The sequence below is a fragment of the Pongo abelii genome, chromosome 7, assembly GCF_028885655.2.
Source record: "Pongo abelii isolate AG06213 chromosome 7, NHGRI_mPonAbe1-v2.0_pri, whole genome shotgun sequence".
NCBI lineage: Eukaryota > Metazoa > Chordata > Mammalia > Primates > Hominidae > Pongo > Pongo abelii.
Genome location: NC_071992.2, coordinates 39,690,716 through 39,712,554, shown reverse-complemented (window position 1 = coordinate 39,712,554; position 21,839 = coordinate 39,690,716). Strand labels below are relative to the sequence as shown.

General features: G+C 44.3%; 2 protein-coding genes across 7 annotated transcripts; one reads left to right on the top strand and one right to left on the bottom strand.

Moving 5' to 3' along the window:
* Positions 1–1,101: 1,101 nt before the first annotated feature.
* On the bottom strand, positions 1,102–21,810 carry ERLIN2 (ER lipid raft associated 2). 6 transcript variants are annotated; one of them, XM_009243695.4, is made up of 12 exons: positions 21,126–21,678; positions 20,361–20,482; positions 17,930–18,011; positions 16,594–16,640; positions 14,002–14,063; positions 13,722–13,847; positions 8,805–8,878; positions 8,585–8,643; positions 7,951–8,042; positions 6,713–6,802; positions 4,956–5,035; positions 1,102–4,564 (listed from the first exon to the last, which is right to left on the bottom strand). In XM_009243695.4, exons 2-12 carry the CDS (start codon positions 20,465–20,467, stop codon positions 4,364–4,366), a joined length of 1,020 nt encoding a protein of 339 aa, XP_009241970.1. In that variant the 5' UTR covers positions 20,468–20,482; positions 21,126–21,678; the 3' UTR covers positions 1,102–4,363.
* On the top strand, positions 10,373–11,862 carry LOC100450972 (STING ER exit protein-like). The gene has a single exon (XM_054561431.2). It carries the CDS (start codon positions 10,415–10,417, stop codon positions 11,081–11,083), a length of 669 nt encoding a protein of 222 aa, XP_054417406.1. The 5' UTR covers positions 10,373–10,414; the 3' UTR covers positions 11,084–11,862.
* Positions 21,811–21,839: the final 29 nt, after the last annotated feature.

Genomic DNA, 21,839 nt, shown 5'->3' with positions numbered 1-21,839 from the left:
TTTCTCCAGATTGAAGTTTTTGAATACACACATGCAAGGTACAGTGTGAAAGCCCTTCGTATGCATTATTTCATATAAGCCACGCAACTCATTAATGAAGAAACTGAGGCTTAGAGAGGTCAAAAAACTTATTCAAGACCACACACCTAAGAAGTAGTAGAGCAGTGATTTGAACTTTGGCAGTCTAATTCCAGTAACTACACTCTTAACGTAACTATTCAATTGTTAAGATCATACTATTTGTGTAGCAGGCTCTCAAACCAACAGAAAAAGCTTGGGATCCCTGTTAAAAAAAACCTGAGAAAGCCTGGGCTAGGGTTGCCAGACTTAACAAGTAAAAACACAGGATACCCAGTTAAATATGAATTACACATAAGCAACAAATACTTTGGTATGAGTATGTCTCATGCAGTGTTTAGGACATGTAGTACTAAAAATTGTACATTGTTGAAATTCATATTTAACTAGGTATCTTATGGTTTATCTGGCAGCCCTAAGCTGGGCAGCTTTCCAGAGTAAAGACTGGGAGTTCGTCCACTGAACTGATATCAAAATGAATTTTGGTTCACTTGAAAATATCTTTGTCCTTTGGAGCAGAATTGCAGTGGTGTGTGAATTGTTTAAAATGATAAATCTCTATAGCACCTACCAAGAATTATGCCACGTTCACAAATTCTGTATCGATAATGGGGATAGATTTTCATCTCAGTTTATTTTTAGAGAGATCTTGTACTTAACTCACTAGTCGGGGATGTTTTATTTCTTTATGTCACCTAATGCTAACTATTGCTAAATTTCACTTTAATAAAAAAGTAGATACAAAGACTCATTTTACTTAGCAAGACTGCAAATAAAACTAAGACATAAATTCACATGGGACTGTTAGTATTGTCCAAAACAATTCCTCCAGCTATCAACCCACGGCAATCAATCCAGCAGTATCATTTATAGAATGATTACTAAAACAAGAATCATTTCTCAGTTACAAATGGGGTCATTAAGCCCTTGGGGCTCTTTGAAAGTAGAAGTAGTTTGACTACTTAATTATCAGTCTACACAAAGGCAGAAATAAAAAGGAATGGAAATACAAACACAAAATGATTGGTTATTACCTCTTTTATAAGGAAACAAGAAAAAAAAAAACAGTGGCTAGAAACAACAAAAAAGCAGTGGCTAGAACCCTACTGAATAGAGCTTAAAGAAGTACTGGTTACATTCACAGACACAGTAGCCACTAGCCAAGATATAGTTTATCTCCATCAAACTTAAATAGATAAAGTCAGTAAGTATGACCATCTTACTTTCACTATTTACTCTCTTTAAATAGTAAAAGTATCGGTTTGAAAGATACATAGAACCATAGGAACAGTGAATGATCATTTATAAAACAGCTCCTTTTCCTCAATCAATATATTGCTAAAATTCTTTCAGTAACCCTCCCTTTTTATACGATCACAGATCCCTCCACATCTATTTTATTTTAGTTATATAAACATTATTAATAAACTTTGGTTTCCTTGCAAACATTCGATCCTTATATTTTAAAAAGTGATTAAAAACAGTACTGAATATGAATCACTTCTGCAAAGTTTAATGAGTGAGAAACATTCAACCAAGGTGATTTTTCCTTGGAAAATCCTACAAAAACTGAATTTTATAAACAGTTACTTATTTTGATAGACGTTCCATTTATAAATAGCAGCCATTACTTCACTGTCTACAAAATTGCAGGCTGTCACATTTTACATGTTTAGAATTCAAATGTTTTAAGATTAGATTTTCTAGTAAGAGTTAAAATAAAAACAAAGTTACACAGACAGATGGGTTAGTTGTCCTATGCAAATAAAACAGCTGATTTTCATGATTTTGCTATTTAGACAGATAAGAGACAACCATTGGATTGACACTAATGTGTAGGATAACATATTTTTTGTTTAAAGAGGAAATGATAGAAACTTGGGGTGGGGCAGCTGCAGCAGGACTTGACTCTACTGAGGCTCTTCTGTGCTCATGGGACAAGCTATCGCAGGATGTTAGTACCGGAGAGGCCCTCAAGTTAAGACCTGAGCAAAGTGTGCTATTCAGAGAAGCTGAGCTATCCCTGCTCCCGGTTCTACTGTGGTGAATTGGTGTTTTCTGAGGTCTAGGCAACAAGAGCTCAGAGTAGAAGGAGTAGACATTTTTGGGAAGTGGGATGCTGGGCATGTCGTGTTGCTCTAACAAGTGATTAATAGCATGGAAATGGGAGGAAGATGAATGTATTTTAAGTGGATACTCCCTATGCTAGTCTTGGGAAATGACCACCTTCTTTTCTTGAGACGGAGGCTTGCTCTGTCGCCCAAGCTAGAGTGCAGTGGCATGATCTTGGCTCACTGCAACCTCTGCCTCCCGAGTTCAAGCAATTCTCCTGCCTCAGCCTCCCAAGTAGCTGGGATTACAGGTGCCTGACGCCATGCCTGGCTAATATTTCTATTTTTCGTAGAGATGGGGTTTTGCATGTTGGCCAGGGTGGTTGCAAACTCCTAACCTCAGGTGATCCGCCTGCCTTGGCCTCCCAAAGTGCTGGGATTACAGGTGTGAGCCACCACGCCCGGCCAAGGGAAATGACCACCTTCTGAAAGGACTCTGGAGCACATTAAAATCCATCACTCCCAGGCACATTTTGTTGCCTGCGGAAAGTGTGCCCAGGACCGCAAGTCCCAGGAGTCAGAACAGAGAAGGGCAACTTTGAAGTAAGGGGAGCTAACACTGTATCTTTCTAGGCAGGCTCAATGCTCCCAAAACTCCTGAGCAAGCTGGCCCAAGCTCTGGGACCATTCCTTAAACCAGAAGTCTGGGCATGGGCCCAAAAAGAAGGCAGGGATTGCTGCCAGAAAGGACCATTCACAGATTCACCTAGGGAAGAGGGGTACAGGAGTTGGCGGGGGAGGTCAGCTCATAACAGGGCCAAGTCCTAAGCCAGAGGTGGTCATGGAGGGCACCAATATGCTTGCAAGTTAACTCCAGATAGCTGCCCTCCACTTAATTCTAGACACAACTCCTGGGCTATACAGGTTGGACACCCCCTACCCCTCAATCTCAGGATATAAGAAAAACCTTTTGTTCAAATTTGCTCTCCCCATCCTGAATCTCCCAAGGTGACTCAAAATGTTCTGACCTAGTAATGAAAAAGAAAACCCTTTGAATGGATTTTGGCACAGCCATTCCAACCCGGGGACTTGGGCATGAACTCTGACTTGCTCCACACAGCTGTCTCTGGAGACTGAATGTTCAGCCTGACTTGTGTTGCTGCCTGCAGCCCTGGATTTAAAAACACAGGCTACTTAGTGAATAGACTCCTTTTATCACTAAGTCAGACCCACTCCCAGCACAAGCCACAGGCATTAAGACCAGGACATCTCTTGACTGATCGTTCCTCTTCCTCCACACGTGGTGTCAGACCTCTTCACTGCAGAATCTCTACAATAATAGAAAGACACTTCATCTCGAGGTGCACACATAACCTGTCAGGCAGGCCCTGCAGTGGCTAAGAAATAACAAGGATCCCACTCCAGCAGCTGTTAAGACACTTCAGTTGTTTGTCCCTGTCTTCTTGATGCTGAGTGGAACCAATGAACAGAATTTTTGAGAAGAAAAAGAAAAACAAATCACAGGATAGGTGAAAAGATGCCGAAATAATTGAGTGGTGGTGATCAAGCTCTGACTCTAGAAATGTAGTCAGAAACCACCACTCTGAGCCCTAGGGCAAGGAGCAAAGTGTATACAAAATCTTGCAAAACCTAGCACCAGTACTTCCTTATGAGGGCTCAAGAAAGCACACCTCTAAAATAACTCACACATATGCAGACAAGAATGCCAGGAAGGTCAAACGTTCTCTGCAGCTGTTTCTTCACAGCTCTACTGGCAAACTCACAGGCACATATTTGCTCAGTTGCTGAGCCTCACCCACAGACATCTCCCACCTCGAAGGCAGAGGTGAGAACACTGGACTGCATTTTCCCAAGTAAGGGAAATCAAATGAGTTGGAGGTAACACTCTACATTTCTCCCTCTCCTTAATGATAGCATCCCTAATTAAGCCAGCCTCAAAGGATAAAATTAGTGTCTAGAGGTCAAAGGTCAAGCCCATGGTTTACAAATCTTATTGGAAGTCATATAAACTGCTTACCTGAAATAAAACCCCCCATCATCAGTCCCCACCCTCCCTTCCCTGGAAAGGGAGTGGATTTAAGTTCATTTCTTCTTTTTCACCACAGTAACTGGAAGACAGTCAGAGAAGGTAGTGGGGGAGGGAGGAACATTCTGATTCATCTTAAAAAATAAAGATCTGCTTAAGTATCATTTGCAGTCGTATCAAGTTTTTTTCAATTCTCCTTAGTGGCCGTCTCCAAGGGCTCATCTTCTAAGCCAAAGCTTAGCTTGTCAGCTAGCCCCTCAAACTGCTTGCTCACACTGCCCGCAGAGTCCATGAACATGTTAGGAATGTCTTTGCCAAAGTAAATCTTGCTGTTGGAAGCAATGGCCTTGTACTTCATCAGCTGCAGATATTCAGGGGTTAGCTTCAGCTGTTAAAAAAAAAAAAACAAAAACGTATGGAAGACTTAGGTTGAACCATATTAGAGAAGACGGGGGGTGGTGCCCCTTCAATTTTCCTATATTTATGCCCCTACCTAATTTTGTGGTCTCATTGTTACATTTCTGTAATAGACAGTCATCTCAGATCTTGGAGCAGAGGTGCAAAAGTTAAAAGTTTCCATGTTTAACACAAAATTAAACTAAACTTCTATCAAGGCATGTCCAAGGAGAAGGAAAGTACCTGCACCACACAGCACAGGCATCCTCAGTTCTGCCCATGAAGGGCTTTGGGTGGTGGCAGGCACTCAACACTGGTAACTCTCCTGCAATACAGACCCAGACCCAAAGACTCCTTTTTATCAGGCTGTGCGGGGTCTTTACCTTATTGGCTTCAGCTATTTTCATAGCAGTGTAGCACTCAGCATCTGCTTTTGCCTTCTCCCGGGCCAGAAATGCAGCATCTGAGGGGGAAGGAGTGCAGTGAACTTAGTGAAGTGCTAAAACTGAGTTCTTTGCAGGAAGTGCAGAGGCTATGGGAAGACTCTGTTTCCTCTGTGTTTTACATGCATTTTCCCCTATTGTACAAGTTGTTGTAAGGATCAGCTAAGATGAAAAAGTGTTTTGAAAGCATCTCCCTATGACAAGGACAGCAAGTCTGTGGCTATGGCCCAAACATACATGTTGACAGCACTATGGAAGAAAGCAGTGTTAGCCAGAAGCGCTTCCTGTCTTACTTCTTTTGGAGATCCACGTCTGTGAAGCACAGCAGTGGGACCCTGCCTCAAGCTCTAGGCCAGAGCTCTCCACTCCTCCCTCTTGTGCTACACAGCAAAAGCAGGAAAGCTCAAAGGTGGCTCTAAGTACGGCCAGAGGTCGATCCACCCTAAAACTGAATGCCATGAACATAACATAGTTCAGTCCCTCTCCAACTTCAATTCCCTTTTATTTCCTCAATCATTTCAAAAAGGTCGTAATTAACAGTGATTAAGCTGGCGCGATTCTGAGAGAGAATTACACACCATGGTCCAGACCAACATGTGTTTGGATTAAGACCTATTTAATTCCTCTATGCAAGCCATATTCTTCCCTAATCAGCTCTGAGACTAGCTTTCTGTCAAGCTGATAGAAAATTTTTGATATTTACCTCCTTGTCTTGGGAATGGGCCAGCCTCATGTGAGTAATATATGTAGCAACATGCCTGGGAGAAAGGTCAGTCTGTGGGTGGGTTTTCACTGAGTGTCCTCAGTGTGACCCCACGTGGAAGGAACCTGCAGGCCAGCCAGGGTTCTGGCTGCTGTGGGGCCCCCTCAGCTGGCCTGAGCACTTGATGACATGTATTTGTGAGAAATAAAAACGTGTTGCTTTGCTAAGAGCTCCCTAATGAGGAGCCACTGATCTGTGAAATCCTAACTGGCTCCTCTATGGGCCCCTGCAAAGCCTGACAGGCCCAATAATGAGTATAATTAGACATAACACTTTGTAGCCTGAAGCTGGGCCTTGAGGTCCCAGTTGTGCCTTGGAATTTGCTTGAAACAAGCCACCCCAAGAAGTAAGAGGTGGGCAGTGGGAAGGAGGTGCCCGCTTAGGAGCGGGAACAGAAGGTGAATGATATTCAGAAAAGCCAGCAAAGAAAACCTCTCTCTCCAGCTCCTGTCTGACAGGTGCTGAAAATCTGTCTTCTTCAAACCTGGCTAAATATCTGCATAGACCTGGAGAACAGACTTTGAGCCCAAAACCGTGGCGCTGACCAACTTTGGAGCAGAAGTAGCTAAGGCAAGGGGGAGAGCCAACTGCTAAGAGTACACTCCCACTGCTCCAAGGCCCTGCTAGCCTGGGAACTCCAAGACAGCAGGGTCTACAGGACTTCCTTTTTCTCATGCCTAACAAAATCCTGGGCACATACTGGCACTCCAGCCACATTTGCTGAATGAACAAATGCTCTCTGAAGTAGAAAACAGATGCTAGCCTGGCCACAATAGCCTCAAAACTCAAGTCTCCACATGGAGAAAAGCTGCTGTTGCACAGAGATCATGACATCCTTGAGCACAGTTAAAGGGCAAAGGCAATGGCTCCCCCACGCACTGGCCACAGGGCGGGGTCTGAGGAGGACTCAGGCATGACTGCCACTTCTGCTTACCTTCAATTTCTGAAATCTTCTTCTCAGTCTCCTTCTCCATCACCTTCTGCCCGTAGGTAATCTCAGCCACCTGGGCCACTTTTTCTGCCTCTGAATAAATGATAGTGAGGATTACGGTTCTGGCATTTCAGAGTTTGATTAATTTCACCTTTCACCCGAGCTGAGTGTCCTGGTGGGCCAGCTTGGCTGGAGAGCCCCCAGAGGGCAGCTGTGAGGGCACACAAGGGCAGAGTGGGATATGCCAGTGAGCACAGTCCCCTTCCATCAGTGTGAGACAGTAACCGAGGAGACCTGGGCCCAACATAGGAAGCATGAGCTCTAACTTCACAAGGGAACTTCTCCCAAAGGAATATTCTGTAGGAATGAAGTACTCTAGTAGGGTTCTACCTGGCCCTTCACTATAGACAGGGGTCAGGTTGGTTGTTGATAATATGGTGCAGTGACTTAGAACACAGCTTCTAGAGCCAGTGTCCTTGGTTTGAACCCCAGTTCCACCCCTTACTTGCCATATGCCCTTGGGCATGGTATTTTACCCGTGCTTTGGTTCGATAAAATGAGGTTAAGGATAATACAGTACCTACCTCACACAGTGGTTGTGAGGGTTGACTTAACCCACATATTAAGTGGTTAGAAAAGTATATGGCTCACAGTAAGTGCTTAATTAAGTGTTAGCCATTATTATTAAGAATTAACAGGCTGGGCACGGTGGCTCACGTCTGTAATCCCAGCACTTTGGGAGGCCGAGGTGGGCAGATCATGAGGTCAGGTGTTCGAGGCCAGCTTGGCCAACATGGTGACACCCCATCCCTACTAAAAATACAGAAATTAGCCAGGCGTGCCGGCACCCGCTGTAATCCCAGCTACTCAGGAGGCTGAGACAGGAGAATCACTTGAACCTGAGAGGCGGAGGCTGCAGTAAGCTGAGATTGTGCCACTGCATTCTAGCCTGGGCGACAGAGCAAAACTCCATCTCAAAAGAAAAAAAAAAAAAAAAAAAAGAAAGAATTAACAGGTGGGGCTTCTTTCATTTAAGAGTTAAGTGGAAACTCAAAAAACTCATTACTCTTGGCCATGATCTGACAATTTCAATTTTGCTTCTGGGAGTCCACCTGCCACTCCTGTGCTGTGGAAGTGGTTTGGAGGACCATGGGGTCTCACCAGGCCTCAGCCTCCTTGCATTTTCCCACCACCCCCAGCCCTTCTGCCTGGAAAGGGGGATCACAGAACCACATTCAGACCAATGAGCGCCTTCTTCCGCTCTGTCTCTGCTTCCTTTTCCACCACCTTCTGTTTCTGGGCTGCAATGAGAAGCTTTGTCTTCTCGCTTTCCCTGAAGAGAAGAAAAAGCCATGAGGCAGCTATGGAAAACTCAGGAGCTTCACTATCCCCAGGAAAGTTGAATTCTTCTGCTGAAGAGAGGCAAACTCCCATTTCCTACTCCTCCTGGAAGGCTGTTCCAGGGCCCAGGTAAAAGCTGATCTGTTGTTGACAGTAACATAGCTCTTCTCCTCCCAAATAACTTATTTGTGGGAAATAAAACATAATTTAGTAAAATACACCTGCCTGTCCACTTACTGGTCTCTTGCTCCTGTCTCCACCTTGGGCATGAGTCACTGAACACAAACAAGGCCCCCTGGCCCTTTTCAAAACATCGATGCTCTACAGGGATTATCCTGGGGTTCTCAATCACAGGCAGGGAGCCCCAGTGGTGGCCCTGACATGCCTGCTCAATCTTACAGTGCAGTGGGCTGTGGCAAATCCTCCAGCAAGGGGATAACCGAGAAGCTTGGCAGCTTCGGTTACCTCTGGGATGGGACGAGGTGGGAGGTGGGAGGCAGTGGTGGTCACAGCCCAGGCGGAGGGTATACTCACATCAACTCGTAGTTTCTGCGGATTGCCTCTGGTATGTTGGGCTTTGTTACCCGCACAGCCTGGAGAGAGATTAAAACAGCAGCTGATGGGAAAGTGAGGGTAGTGAGGGACACACGCAGCTCCCACTGGGCCTTGATCTTCCTGCACAAAAAGGACATCCCTTGGGAGAAGGGAAGCAGTGTCAGAGAGAGAGGGGCTGCTCCCATGCAGCAATGCTTACTTGAATGACCAGCCCAGGGGCCATGGAGGTCAGGTCCTGTTGCAAAGCCAGTTTGAGATTTTCATCAATCTGATCTGCAATAAAGAAAAGATGGAGAAAAAGGAGTTGTTACACTTTCTAGATGAGGGAGGGCAGGATGAGGGTAAAGTGCAAGCTCAATCACCAGCTCAAGAATGTACCTTCCCAAGGGAGTGTGCTTATCAAAGCCCACAAATCTAAAGATCCCCTGCCCAACTTCTGAAGCAGCCTGCGCAGGCAGCCCTCTACATGGTGAACGCAATCTGTGCCTCAAGATAAAACTCAACCTTTGTTCTGAAAATACTAACCATGCCCTACAGGGGGTGAGAGCTTAAAAAGAAAAAAAGGAAGAACAAACAATTCTAGCACATTTCTTGCGTGAGGCAGCAGCCTTTCCCTAGACAATAGCAGCAAAAGAGAAGGAAGGTTCACAGTTTCCACGAAGAAGGAAGGTGGAATGGCTATTTAGGTTTTGTGGAAAGAGCCGAGCACATTAAATCTAGTAATTTTAGAAGTTTCTAAAAGAAAAACAGACTTTGACGTCAAGGAGAGCCCCAAGGAAGACTGTTTCTATTAGGAACTCCATCAAACAACACAAAGGAAAATTAAAATTTACAGTTCTGGAAGCGAGCCCCAGGCTTTTGATGTGCTGTTTGCTTTGGTCCTGATTTCTTTGTCTGGAATTCACATGAGTTGTTTCACAGACAAATGTAGGAACAGCTGTAACTGACTCTCCCCCGGCCTTCCTTTCCAGCTGCAATCTCAGAACAGCAGCACCAAAGCTGCCTTCTCTGGCCTGGGCTTCTCAGGTTTTAGAATCCTCTTCCTTGCCTTCTGCCCATGAGATCCTCGATAAGATCCCGGAGGGGCTTAGAGAAAAAGACAGAGTGAAATCAGGCTGGGACTTGTACACTGCATCTCTCCTTTGCTGTCAGCTGCCATCTGCTTTAAGTGGTCCTTTCGTGGTCACCTGTGCTCAAATAAGAGCCTCTGAGGAAAAGAAAGTCTCCGTCCTTTTACTGATGCCAAAACGGAGGCCCATGGAAGCTGGCTAGTAGCAAAAATAACAAGCTTGTTCAACTGGTGGGCCTTGATTGTTAGGATTTTAAGACAGTACTATCAGTAAACAAGGGACGGTAACGTTTCTACATATAGGATGTGCTCTCACAAGCCTCTGAGCACCGAAGGAGAAATGCCATCAAGTCGGCACCTCACACCTGCTAAGGGTCAACCAATTTAACAGCTAGAACTAAATATTACATTTCATATTTTAAGTAATTTTAAGTAGAATACCAACCAAACTTTAAATGGCCCGTGTCCTCCATAAGTTAATAACGTCATTCATCAGACCAAATTATATCTCAGTCAAGGTGGCAACCTGTGGCCCTGGGCTAGTAGCTTACCGGAAAAATGTGAAATACTTTTCAAGTTGTTTTAGTAATATTGATATTTATATATTATGGAAATGTTGATAAATGCCATTTAAATTGTATTACTAAGGTAGTCGCAGGGAAAAGGCGCAAGGCGCGCTCGTGACGTCATTTCGGCGCGACCCTCTTCTTGGCGTAGTTTTCAGGTTGCTCCTGGAAACCATGCCGAAAGTAGTGTCTCGGTCAGTAGTCTGCTCTGACACTCGGGACCGGGAGGAATATGACGATGGTGAGAAGCCCCTCCATGTGTACTACTGTTTGTGCGGCCACGTGGTCCTAGTGCTGGACTGTCAGTTAGAGAAATTGCCCATGAGGCCCCGGGACCGGTCCCGTGTGATTGATGCTGCCAAACATGCCCATAAGTTTTGTAACACAGAAGACGAAGAGACTATGTATCTGCGGAGACCTGAAGGCATTGAACTACAGTACAGAAAGAAATGTGCAAAATGTGGACTGCTGCTCTTTTACCAATCCCAGCCGAAGAATGCTCCCGTTACCTTCATTGTGGATGGAGCAGTAGTCAAGTTTGGCCAGGGCTTTGGGAAAACGAACATATATACTCAGAAACAAGAGCCTCCTAAGAAGGTGATGATGACCAAACGGACCAAAGACATGGGCAAGTTCAGTTCTGTCACTGTGTCTACCATTGATGAAGAGGAAGAGGAGATTGAGGCTAGGGAAGTTGCTGACTCGTATGCACAGAATGCCAAAGTGATTGAAAAACAGCTGGAGCGCAAAGGCATGAGCAAGAGGCCACTGCAAGAGCTGGCTGAATGGGAAGCCAAGAAAGTGAAAATGAAGGGGACCTTGATTGACAACCAGTTCAAATAACCAGGCTTTTTTCTGAGCCCTAGACTGGAGGCAAGCATTTAGATCAGGAGACAAAGTAATTTCCTGATTACATAGACTGGTTCCTATTTATGTCCCAGCAGAAGGCTTTATGTTGTTTCCCACTGATTCTCCTACATGCAGTGAGGTCTTTAACTGAGTCCATTTGACCTGCTTTCTAGGAGATGAATTTTTCTCTAATTTTTTCTGTATTTAGGTTTTCTTTACTATTTTTTGTCCATTTGATGCAAACTTCTTCAGCTGTGTAGAAACTTTATGAATAGATCAGTGCTTGAGTGTCTCCGGTCTCTAAAGTGGCTGGTTTTATTCTTTCTTCAAAGTTAATAACATGTTTCAAGATTTTTGGACAAAATATTATGGTGTGTCATAGAGAAAAGCAGCGTGAATTATATTTAGGTATAGCAAGTCAGGTCCTTTGAAGTGACTCTGTCTCTGTTCTTAGAAGGGTTCTTGGAATTGGTTGTGGTTTGAATCTTTCTACTGTCAGAGGAGACCCATTAAAAGCCAGAATCTGCATAAAGCTTTCTTTACTTAACACACTGAAGCTATAGGTGAGCCATCCCATGTCAGACTTTATACTCAAAGAAGGAAAAGCCAAATTGCAGTGAGGGGGTAGGACAGCTCAGATCTGAATGAAAACGGGGTCTGAATAAGTAACCCAAGGGAGCTGCCCTCTAGTCGGGCAGCTAGTATTGCTTCCTTGCATGGATACATGGGAGGGAGACATTATAGATTAATAAAGGATAGTCAGATAAACAAAATGATCTGTTGTGTATCTTTTACTTTACATTTGCTATTTGCAGAGGAGCGTTGTATACATAGGTATTATTTTATGTCACACTGCTTCAGTGATACCTATATCCATGTGTTTGTATCCATGTTTTTATCCATTTAACTGCATTAAAAGGTGTTGGGACAGGAAAAAAAGTTGTATTACTAAGTACACACAAAGAGTTCTTCAGGTAAACTTCAAAGTATTAGATAATACTTTAATAACATGGGCAAAGAGGATGCGGCAGTGTAAGAAGTGATGAAAATTATGCAGCTTCATGTTTAAAGTCTGGGCTATGAGAGTCCTGAGAGAAGGAAAATATAGAAGAACCTTCTGAGTTGAAGGACCAGGACTAGAGACATGAGCTCCTCCTTTATGGATATGACAGATTCTAAGCTAAGTAGTGCTTGCTAGCAAGACTGAGATGTAAAAATAAAAAAGTTTCAAAGCAAATATATTTCCCCAGCTCCTCCATACAAGCAGCTGTACTTCACTAAGCTACCAAGTTTAGCTGTAAGAAAGTAAGAAGTTTTCTAATGAAAAACAACTTTGTATTTTAATTTCCTCTTCAGGGACATTAGGGATCCTTTGTCTTTTTTCAGTGCTTTGAAATGTTCATGTAATGTCACAAGTCCTAAGACAATGGCTAGAGAAAATTAATATTTTATACAATTCTATTAGTTTGAGGTTAAAAAGAAAAATCAATGGCAAATTTACCAACTTTTTCTTAAAAGCACAGTGAATCCAAAACCGATAAAAGACTACAAACCCTATAAAATGAATTTAGATTCATTTTCTACTGCAGAAACATTAAAAGTAATTTGGATGATTTCCTAAATCTTAAATGGTGCAAAAGGCGGTTTGCTTAATTATGATTGCTGGTGATGTGGATGAGTCCTCCTGTCTGCTATGAAAAATGTTCTTGCTCAGGGTCCCTTTTATGAAGATTCCTGGGAAAAATCATTTTCCAGTCCTAGTGTCAAGAACAGTTATACTATTGGTTAAAAATTCATTTACTTTTGGCATTGGCTATTAGAGAATTTCTGGCAGTGAGTTTAAACAGAATACTTGACTGCAAACAAGTTATAACAGTTACCCAACTGTGTCCTTCCTTTGCTGCTAAGTCAGGTTGCCTTTACTTTGAAAAAGGTAAAAAGGACAAAACATATCTACTCAGGCATGTGCAATCTTTTTGTTTAAAGTGTTTTTCTATTCGTTGCTACAGGTACAGAGTAAAAAAATAATAATCACAAAGGTTCTGAGAACTGGAAGGAGCTATGGTTCTCATCTCACTTCTAGAATTAACTATGAATCATGTCTTTTTCATCACCCATTCCTGGGGGCCCTCCGTTCAGTGTGGCATGGTGAGAAGAATGCTGAAGTAAGAGCCAGGAGAGGAAGGCTCCTGTTTCAGCCCCACTACTAATTGGCACCTGGCTCTGCGACTTTCTCGCTTTGGGTCACAGTACTCTCATCTTAAAATGAGGATGCTGGTCTGGACAATCTCTGAGGTTCTTCTAGGATGGACCTTGTCTTCATTACAGAATGATAGTTTAGGGACAGTGGGAACACATTTCCACTCCAGCCTTTGATTGAGGCCAGAAGTGAATACTCTACTCCACTATGATCCCTGTGCCCAAAGCTCCAGCCCTTAAGGATCTTGTTGCATTGCCATCAGCATTCTCCAGGAACTCCTTTGTGACCAGCTCCTGAGCACAAGATTCTTTAACATTTCCTGTCCATAAGTGACCATCACACCCCGCAGGCAGCCAGGCATTAGGCAGTGGAGAGACGTGGGGTTCCAGGAACCCTGCTTAAGCACGGCATGCTCAGGAGAGACTTTCTTACCAAACAGCTCAATGTAGACCTCTTGAAGCGTGTGCACACTGCAGAACTGGTTCAGTTCGTGGTGGATCTTGTTGAAGATGAGGGCCTTGTCATAGTCGGCAGTATAGTTCTTCACTATATCATACACTGAGAGGGAAGGAGAGGGCTTGGCATAAGAAAAGGCAAGACTCAAAATGCCCTCAGACACGGCAGCTCTCCTTTTCCAGGGTGCTACGACAGACACGGGAGTGGCATGCTGGGGAAAGTGAGCTGGTAGTGGGAATAAACTGTTAAGACATACCTGCGTTCGGGACCAGGAAGTTCACCACTTCAATTCTGTCAAAGTAGATCATCACACCGCCACTATTGGAGGGAGAATGGACAAGAAGTCACTGGGAAGCCTTAGAATATGGTGCAGTCCCCCAGGGCGATGGCGTAAGATGTGGGGCTTGGCAGAAAAGGAGTAGAAGAGTTCACGGGAAGTTGGAAGGCAGCTTGTATCTCCAAGTGGGAGGTTCTGCAGGGCTCATGGCAACAACATACTCTCCCGAGAAATCACACTGCCTAGGAACATCTACACAAAGACACGAGTGAGACTTTTGGGGACCAGTACGAAAGAGTAACTCATATCTTTGGAATCAGCAATACCTTTTGATTAAAGTAATCAGTTGCACGGAGAAGACTAAGGAGGGTCAAGGTGAAGTTTTCAGAACTTAGAAGGTTACTGTGGAATGTTATGATCAATGTTTCTTAAACTGTCTTTGCTATTACTTTAGTATCACACTCCCTTTGCCCTCAAATATTTATTATAAAAAGATTTCAAACATAGAGAAGCTGAAAGAATAGTACAACTAACATCCATATCCAGACACCTGAATTCAACACTGATAACATTTTACCTTATTTATTGACCTTTTTTTTTCTGAACATTTCAAAGTAAGCTGCAGTTAGGATACTTTACTCCTTTACTTTGGTGAGCACTGTCTAAGAATAATCATTCTCCTACACACTCATGATATCATTCCTAAGACTAAGAAAATTAGCAATAATTCTGTAATATCACCTAATACCCAGTCCTTATTCGGATTTCCCCAACAGTTTGTGTTATGGACTGACCTGTGTATGCCTTGCCCCCAGATTCATATGTTGAAGCCCTAACCCCCAATGTGACGACTGTATTTGGAGATTAGACCTTTAAAAAGGTAATTAAGGTTGAACAGGTCATAAGGGTGGGCTGTGATCCAAAAGGTCTGGTATCCACCAAAGACCTTTTTCTCTCTTTTTGCACACACAGAGGAAAGGCCTTGTGAGGACATGACAAAAAGGTGGTCACCTGCAAGCCAGAAAGAAAGGTCTCACCAAAACTACCCCTGCTGTTACCCTGATCTTGGACTTTGGGCCTTCAGAATGGTGAGAAAATATCTATTATTTTAGTCCCTTGGTGTGTAGTCCTCTGTCATGGCAGCCTGAGTGGACTCACATAGTTCCCGTCGTATCTGTTATAGCTGTTAATTTTGAACCAGGTTCTAATCAATGCTCACCCTTGCTTCTGTTTGTTTCTTGTAAGTCTCCGTCCAATCCAGCATCCCTCTAAATACAACCACTTTGTGAAGAGATCAGGCCTGCAATCTTGTGGGATGTTCCAATTCCGGATTTGTCAGAGTGTTTCTTTGTGGTATTCTTTGTTACTCTATCCCAGTTTAAACTCTCTTTGCTTTCCAGTGGGACCGCTGTAGCAGTGTTCTCTTCAGATCTCTTTGCCCTGAAGGTCTCCCCTACCTTTATGATATTCTCTTTAGTTATGCAAAAGTTATCTTCTTGTATCAGGTCATTTATCTGCTAAAAACCTTTGTGCATCCTCACTTCTTTTTTTGTTTTTAACATTAAAATTTTATTTTCCAGTGTTTAAATTCAGAGGTACATGTGCAGGATGTGCAGGTTTGTTACATAGGTAAACGTGTGCCATGGTGGTTTGCTGCTCAGATCATCCCATCACCTAAGTATTAAGCTCAGCATCTATTAGCTATTCTTCCTGATGCTCTCCCTCTCCCCACCCCCTATCCACTGACAGGCCCCAGTGGGTGTTGTTCCCCTCCATGTGTCCATGTGTTCTCATCATTCAGCTCCCACTTATAAGTGAGAACATGTGGTGTTTGGTTTTCTGTTCCTGAATTAGTTTGCTGAGGATAATGGCTTCCAGCTCCATCCATGTCCCCGCAAAGGACATGATCTTGTTCCTTTTTATGGCTGCATAGTATTCCATAGTGTATATGTATCACATTTTCTTTATCCTATCGTTGACGGGCATTTGGGTTGATTCCATGTCTTTGTTATTGTGAATAGTGATCCTCACTTCTTTTTTTTTTTTTTTTTAAAGACGGAGTCTCACTCTGTCACCAGGCTGGAGTGCAATTGCGTGATCTCGGCTCACTGCAATCTCTGCCTCCCAGTCATTCCCCTGCCTCAGCCTCCCGAGTAGCTGGGACTACATGCGTGCATCACCACACCCAGCTAAATTTTTGTATTTTAGTAGAGACGGGGTTTCACCATGTTGGCCAGGATGGTCTTGATCTCCTGACCTCATGATCCACCTGCCTCGGCCTCCCAAAGTGCTGGGATTACAGGTGTGAGCCACCATGCCCGGCCGATCCTCACTTCTAATAGAGTAAGTGCAAACTCCTTATTACATACAGCATTCTAGCCCCTCCTGAACCTTCTATGATTTCCTCTACTGCACTCCATCACCTGGTCAAATCAATACAGGGAGCTACGAGACAGGGAATTAACCAAGAAAGGGTGCCTCCCTTTTCACTGTCTCTTCCTGCAGCCAGCCAGCCAGCTAGCCTTTTCTCTGACTTGTTTGGGCTTAAAAGCTTTATTCTGGGTACCTTACCTAGTCCCACAAGGTACATTCTTCACCTCATCTGTCTGGAGTGTGGTCTGGAAACAGAGGAAACATAAAGTGCTAGAAGATGGGCAGTGACAAAGTAACTTACTTTTCAGAATCCTAAATGTCTTTGTCCTGGAATAACTGTTTGGGTTGAGCATTGCCTTCATTAAACATGATTACCCCACCTAATCCCCCTTCCTCACAGGGTTGCTAAGCCAAGCAAAGGCCCCTGCCCCAGCCTCACTATAAGTGAACCACCACATGAACAAGCTGAGTAATAATGGTTTAGTGAAGACGACACTGGATTGGGCATCTTAAGACTTGTGCTTGCTTCTACCTCTTCTATTTATGGTAGGCACCGCTTTATGTTCCAAGACCCCCAGTGGATGCTTGAAACTGGGGAGAGTACCAAACCCTATAACACATACCTATGATAAAGTTTAATTTATAAATTAGGTATAATAAGTGATCAACAATAATAAAATAGAACAATTGTAACAATATACTGTCATAAAAGTTATTTGAAGGTGGTCTCTCTCTCTCTCAAAATATCTTATTGTACTGTAGTCACCTGTTTTCAGACCATGGTTTATTGTGGGTAACTGAGCCTGTGGAAAGTGAAATAGTGGATAAGGGGGAGGGCTGTTGTACTAGTTTTGAAACAGCAGATTACTTATTTAACCTATGTCAGACCCTAGCACATGCTCAGCCCATTCTCAGGATTACTACAAGACTCAAATGAGACAATGTACCTGAATGCAGTTTGAAAGCCACAAAGCCTGGTAAGCAGCACAGGAAACTTACAGGGAAAATGCCTAGCAGGTATCCCAAGACATTCTCCTGGGTCAGTGTAAAGTGTAAAATCTTGTTATTCTTCTTAGCTGGACATACTTCAGAGATGGCGAGTCTAACTTAGCCAGGCTTTAGATCTGCCACAACTAACCTCACTCCTATTTTAGATGTCACCTCCCCTCACTTAGTTTAACTCCTCTCCACTCACTGCAAAAATTATGTTCATATTTCTGAATTCAAATAAGAATCAGCAAAATTACTATGTTTTCTTTCCATCTAACATGGTAGCTTGTGATTTAAAACATACACACATAAACTCTGACTTTTCTTTCCATATACTCAGAACAGGTTCTTCTCTGGCTCTATCTTGAAAGAATAATCCCCAGCCTCGTTTTATATATATATATATATAAAATATATATATTATCCTTATATCATTCTCTAGAATGGCATTTTACTCATCCAATGGCTAAATAATTTCAAATCATGCACTGGTTAACAGCCCAAGTTTGCAGTCATCCAACCATACCACAGAGGCCAAGCATACCTGCACAGACTTATATGATGTGATGAAAGGGAGCATGAGATGGAAACCAGGGCCGCTGGTCGAAGTCAGCAGGGCACCGCCTCTGCAGAGGAGAGGGAAGAGAGAGGCAGCTTCAGTTTGGCAAGAAGGCTCTGTTAGATCAATATCATGAGGGTCAACTTTCCCTTCAGCCCTATAAACATATAATAGAGAGTGACATGTGCTGCAGCCATGGCCACAGATCCCTTTCTTCCTCTCAGCTAGATCCTAATATTCTAGGAAGCCTGATGGTAAAACATAAAACTGTTGTTCATGCTTTTGCAAGGAGAAAAATAGGCACACAGGCTAAATGGAATAAAGACGGCAGAATCCACTAGTGCAGTCCCAGCGCTTTGGGGGGCTGAGGTGAGAGGATTGCATGAGCTCAGGAGTTTGAGACCAACCTGTTTCAAATAGCGAGACCCTGTCTCTACAAAAAAAGAAAAGGAAAAAAATTAGCTGAGTGTGGTGGTTGTATGCCTATAGTTCCAGCTACTTGGGAGGCTAAGATGTAAGAATTGCTTGAGCCTGGCAGGTTAAGGCTGTAGTGAACCATAATTGTGCCACTGCACTCCAGCTTGGGCAACAAAGCGAGACTCTGTCTGGAAAAAAAAAAAAAAAAAAAAAAAAGACAGCAGAATCCATGGGTATACTTAGATAAGAGGAAGTCTGGCCAGGCGCGGTGGCTCACGCCTGTAATCTTTGGGAGGCTGAGGTGGGTGGACTATGAGGTCAGGAGTTCAAGACCAGCCTGGCCAACATGGTGAAACCCCATCTCTACTAAAAATACAAAAATTAGCCAGGCGTGGTGGCAGGCACCTCTAATCCCAGCTACTTGGGAGGCTGAGGCAGAGAATTGCTTGAACCCGGGAGGCAGAGGTTGCAGTGAACCGAGATCTCACCTCTGCACTCCAGCCTGGGCAACACAGCGAGACTGTGTCTCAAAAAAAAAAAAAAAAAAAAAGATAAGAAGAAGTCTGTTTTACTTTGTCATATCTGTTGGGTTTGTGGCAATCCATTAGGGCAGTTAAGTCCAGTAATATGGTTATCAACTACCTGCACTAATGCTGGAGTTCAATGACATGACCAACCAAAAGAATAATTTGAAGTACTTTATAAACAATTGAAATATATGTTTTGGCAATAGAGTTACCTTTCTAATCAAGTTATATGTAAACGATAAAGTTAAAAGCCTTTTTGGGGAACATGTAAGCAGATGATGGGGAGAAAGAATTGAAGGAGAGAGGAATTCCAGTCAGAGTTTTAGAACTTGCTGTTAGCAATCCAGAAATAAGCATCACAACAGCACATATAAGAAGAGTTCATAAAGACATACAGCAAAACACTTGGTCGTGGAGGTTACTAAAAAGAAAGCAACCCAAGACTTATAAGTGCTTCTTTGCTTTATATTATGCAAAGAATTAAAAAAATAAAATAAAATAAACAGTGACATAATGGGTTCCTTTATTGTAGGAACAACTATCCTAAGGCTTGCTTTGATTGACATAAGTCAACCTGCAGGCTCTTTCATTTTTCTTGAAATGTTAATATTATTTTATTTTTAGAGACAGGGTCTTGCTCTGTCACCCAGGCTGGAGTGCAGTGGTGTCATCATAGCTCACTGCAGCCTCAAACTTCTGGGCTCAAATGATCCTCCCACCTCAGCCTCCCAAATAACTGGGATTACAGGCACGTGCCGCCATACTCGACTAATTTTTTACTTTTTGTAGAGATGGGCTCTCACTATGTTGCTCAGGCTGGTCTCAATCTCCTGGGCTCAGGTGATCCTCCCACCTAAGCCTCCTGAGTAGCTAGGACTACGTGTGTGTGACACCACAGCCGGCCAATTAAAATTTTATTTTTTATTTTTTTTTTTAGAGATAGGGTCTCACTATGTGACCCAGACTGGCTGAAATGTTAATTTTAAAGGAGCATCCCAAATTAGCAGAGTAGGCTACCTTCTCAAGTTGCCATCGAGAACTGGGACTCAGCTGGCTTTTGTAAAGGTAACCTAGCAGTGTAGAGCTAAGACTGCCAGAGGGATGTAGAGCTAAGACTGCCGGAGGGTTGTAGAAGAAAAGAGTATTTTAGGGATGATCAATGAGGAGCACCAGTTTCCTTTAGATTTTGTCTCTAAATCTATATACACATTTATTAATCACCACCCATGGCATCATCTTGGACTACTAAGCGAAGTTCTAAATTTACATATATACGTGTGTGTGTGTGTGTGTGTGTGTGTGTGTGTATTCTCTTTCCCGTGGTTACTGACATAAAAAGCTCCATCTGAAAAGGCTCCCCTATTCAAGGAAATATAAACAGAGATGTTCAGCAGAATCTGCTAGGAAAGCAATGACCAAGAAAGGGAGCTATTTAACAGGAAGTTGCCGGCTTCTCCCTGTCTCTGCCTTACCTGTAATATACCCCAATATGTCCCTCTTCTATCTTGTGCACAGCTGAGAAGAGAGATGCACAAAAGAAACTGGAAGCCACAGCCACAACTGCTCCCAACTGAGCCATCAGTGAGCCTTTATCCTAGGGAAAAGACACGGGAAAATGTGTGTGGTCCAACGTGCAGGAGAAAAGGCCACAACAGCGAGAGGACCTCACCAAGCTGAGCTCCCTGCGAGGGACTCATATCCAGCCTGGTTTCGTGTGAACACAAGGCTAGATCTACAACTCGCTTCCTCCTCGTTCTCAGTCAACGTTCCCCTTTCTTTAACTGTAAAATTAGAGCCCCCACCGCACTGAGGAAGCACTGGCTCCGGATACAGCCGTTGCTCAAGGGAGAACCCGTGCCAGCTGGGTAGGGTTCAGAACACAGCCTTGTCTTCCTGTGAACACGAATGTGCTGTCACTGAACCTTTCATACTAGTAGTAGGGAAGAGAGGCAGCTGCAGTACTTTGGCCCAAATTACAGAGGATGCCAAATGACAGGCAGTTGTGGCTATGTAATTCTGGTCAGAGTCTCCCACTCCTAATTGCCTGCAGTTTCAAAGGAAACCATTATTTACTCCTTTCAGATGCTGGAGTGGCAGAGCCAGCAGGCGAGCAGTTTCAAGGTAGGATTCGCTGGCCTCGCATCCACCTTCCCAGTTATTCCTTTGGCCCTAAACAGGACAGGGCTCTGAACAAGCCTGAAGCCACACTCCCCCCCATATACTTTGGCACTTTGCACCTGACAGATCCCCAAGCCCGTGGTCAGAGAGAAAGGCAGTGTCCCAAACTGCGAGCCTCTGGGCTCCTCGGTCCAACCGCGTTCAGGCACCAGGACGCGGAGTTGGATCCTGAACGCTGAATGATCTGGAAGTATGGTGACTGACTGCAAAGTTCAGCTGTGCGTGCGTGGGCCCGTGAGCGCAGGGCGTGGATTCTGCCTCCCAGGTCTAACGTAACCGGGGCGCGGACATCTGCGAGGCGCTTATTTTACCGTGGCGGCCTCCGGCTACCGATCTGCAGTTGCGTCCTTTCCTGCCACTGCCCTTCCCTCCCCGAGGTCACTCGCGCCCCTTCCCCGCCCCGTTCCGAAAGGGTCAAGCGCCCTGGTCTGGGGCTGCGGCTCCAATAGCCTCCGCTCGGTCCCCCTGCGGCTCGCAAGGAGAGGACGCGACAGAAAAGGGTTTCTGTCTCTCCAGGAGCGGGCCGGCTGAGGGAGAGAAGCTGCTGGGACTGAGATTCCCAAAGGTGACGGGTCAGCCCCGACCCGGAGCGGCAGCTAGGCCCAGCGCGCGCACGAAGGGGCGGGGGCCGCGTACCAGGCTGTCCCTGCAGGCGCTCCGTACTCGTCCGAGCCCACGAGCAAGAAAACCGTCACACCCCTCAGCACGCGACTTCCTTCCGGGCCGGCGCTTCGATGACGCCATCAATTCACGCGAGACGACCACACCCCCGC

Excerpts from the sequence above, each read along its gene's own strand:
- LOC100450972 (XM_054561431.2), top strand. The coding sequence starts at position 10,415 with ATGCCGAAAGTAGTGTCTCGGTCAGTAGTCTGCTCTGACACTCGGGAC.
- ERLIN2 (XM_009243695.4), bottom strand. The coding sequence starts at position 20,467 with ATGGCTCAGTTGGGAGCAGTTGTGGCTGTGGCTTCCAGTTTCTTTTGT. Across the intron at positions 14,064-16,593 it reads AATGTACCTTGTGGGACTAG|TGGCGGTGTGATGATCTACT; the intron begins GTAAGGTACCCA and ends TCCCTCCAATAG. Across the intron at positions 6,803-7,950 it reads GCGGAAGAAGGCGCTCATTG|AGGCAGAAAAAGTGGCCCAG; the intron begins GTCTGAATGTGG and ends TCATTTATTCAG.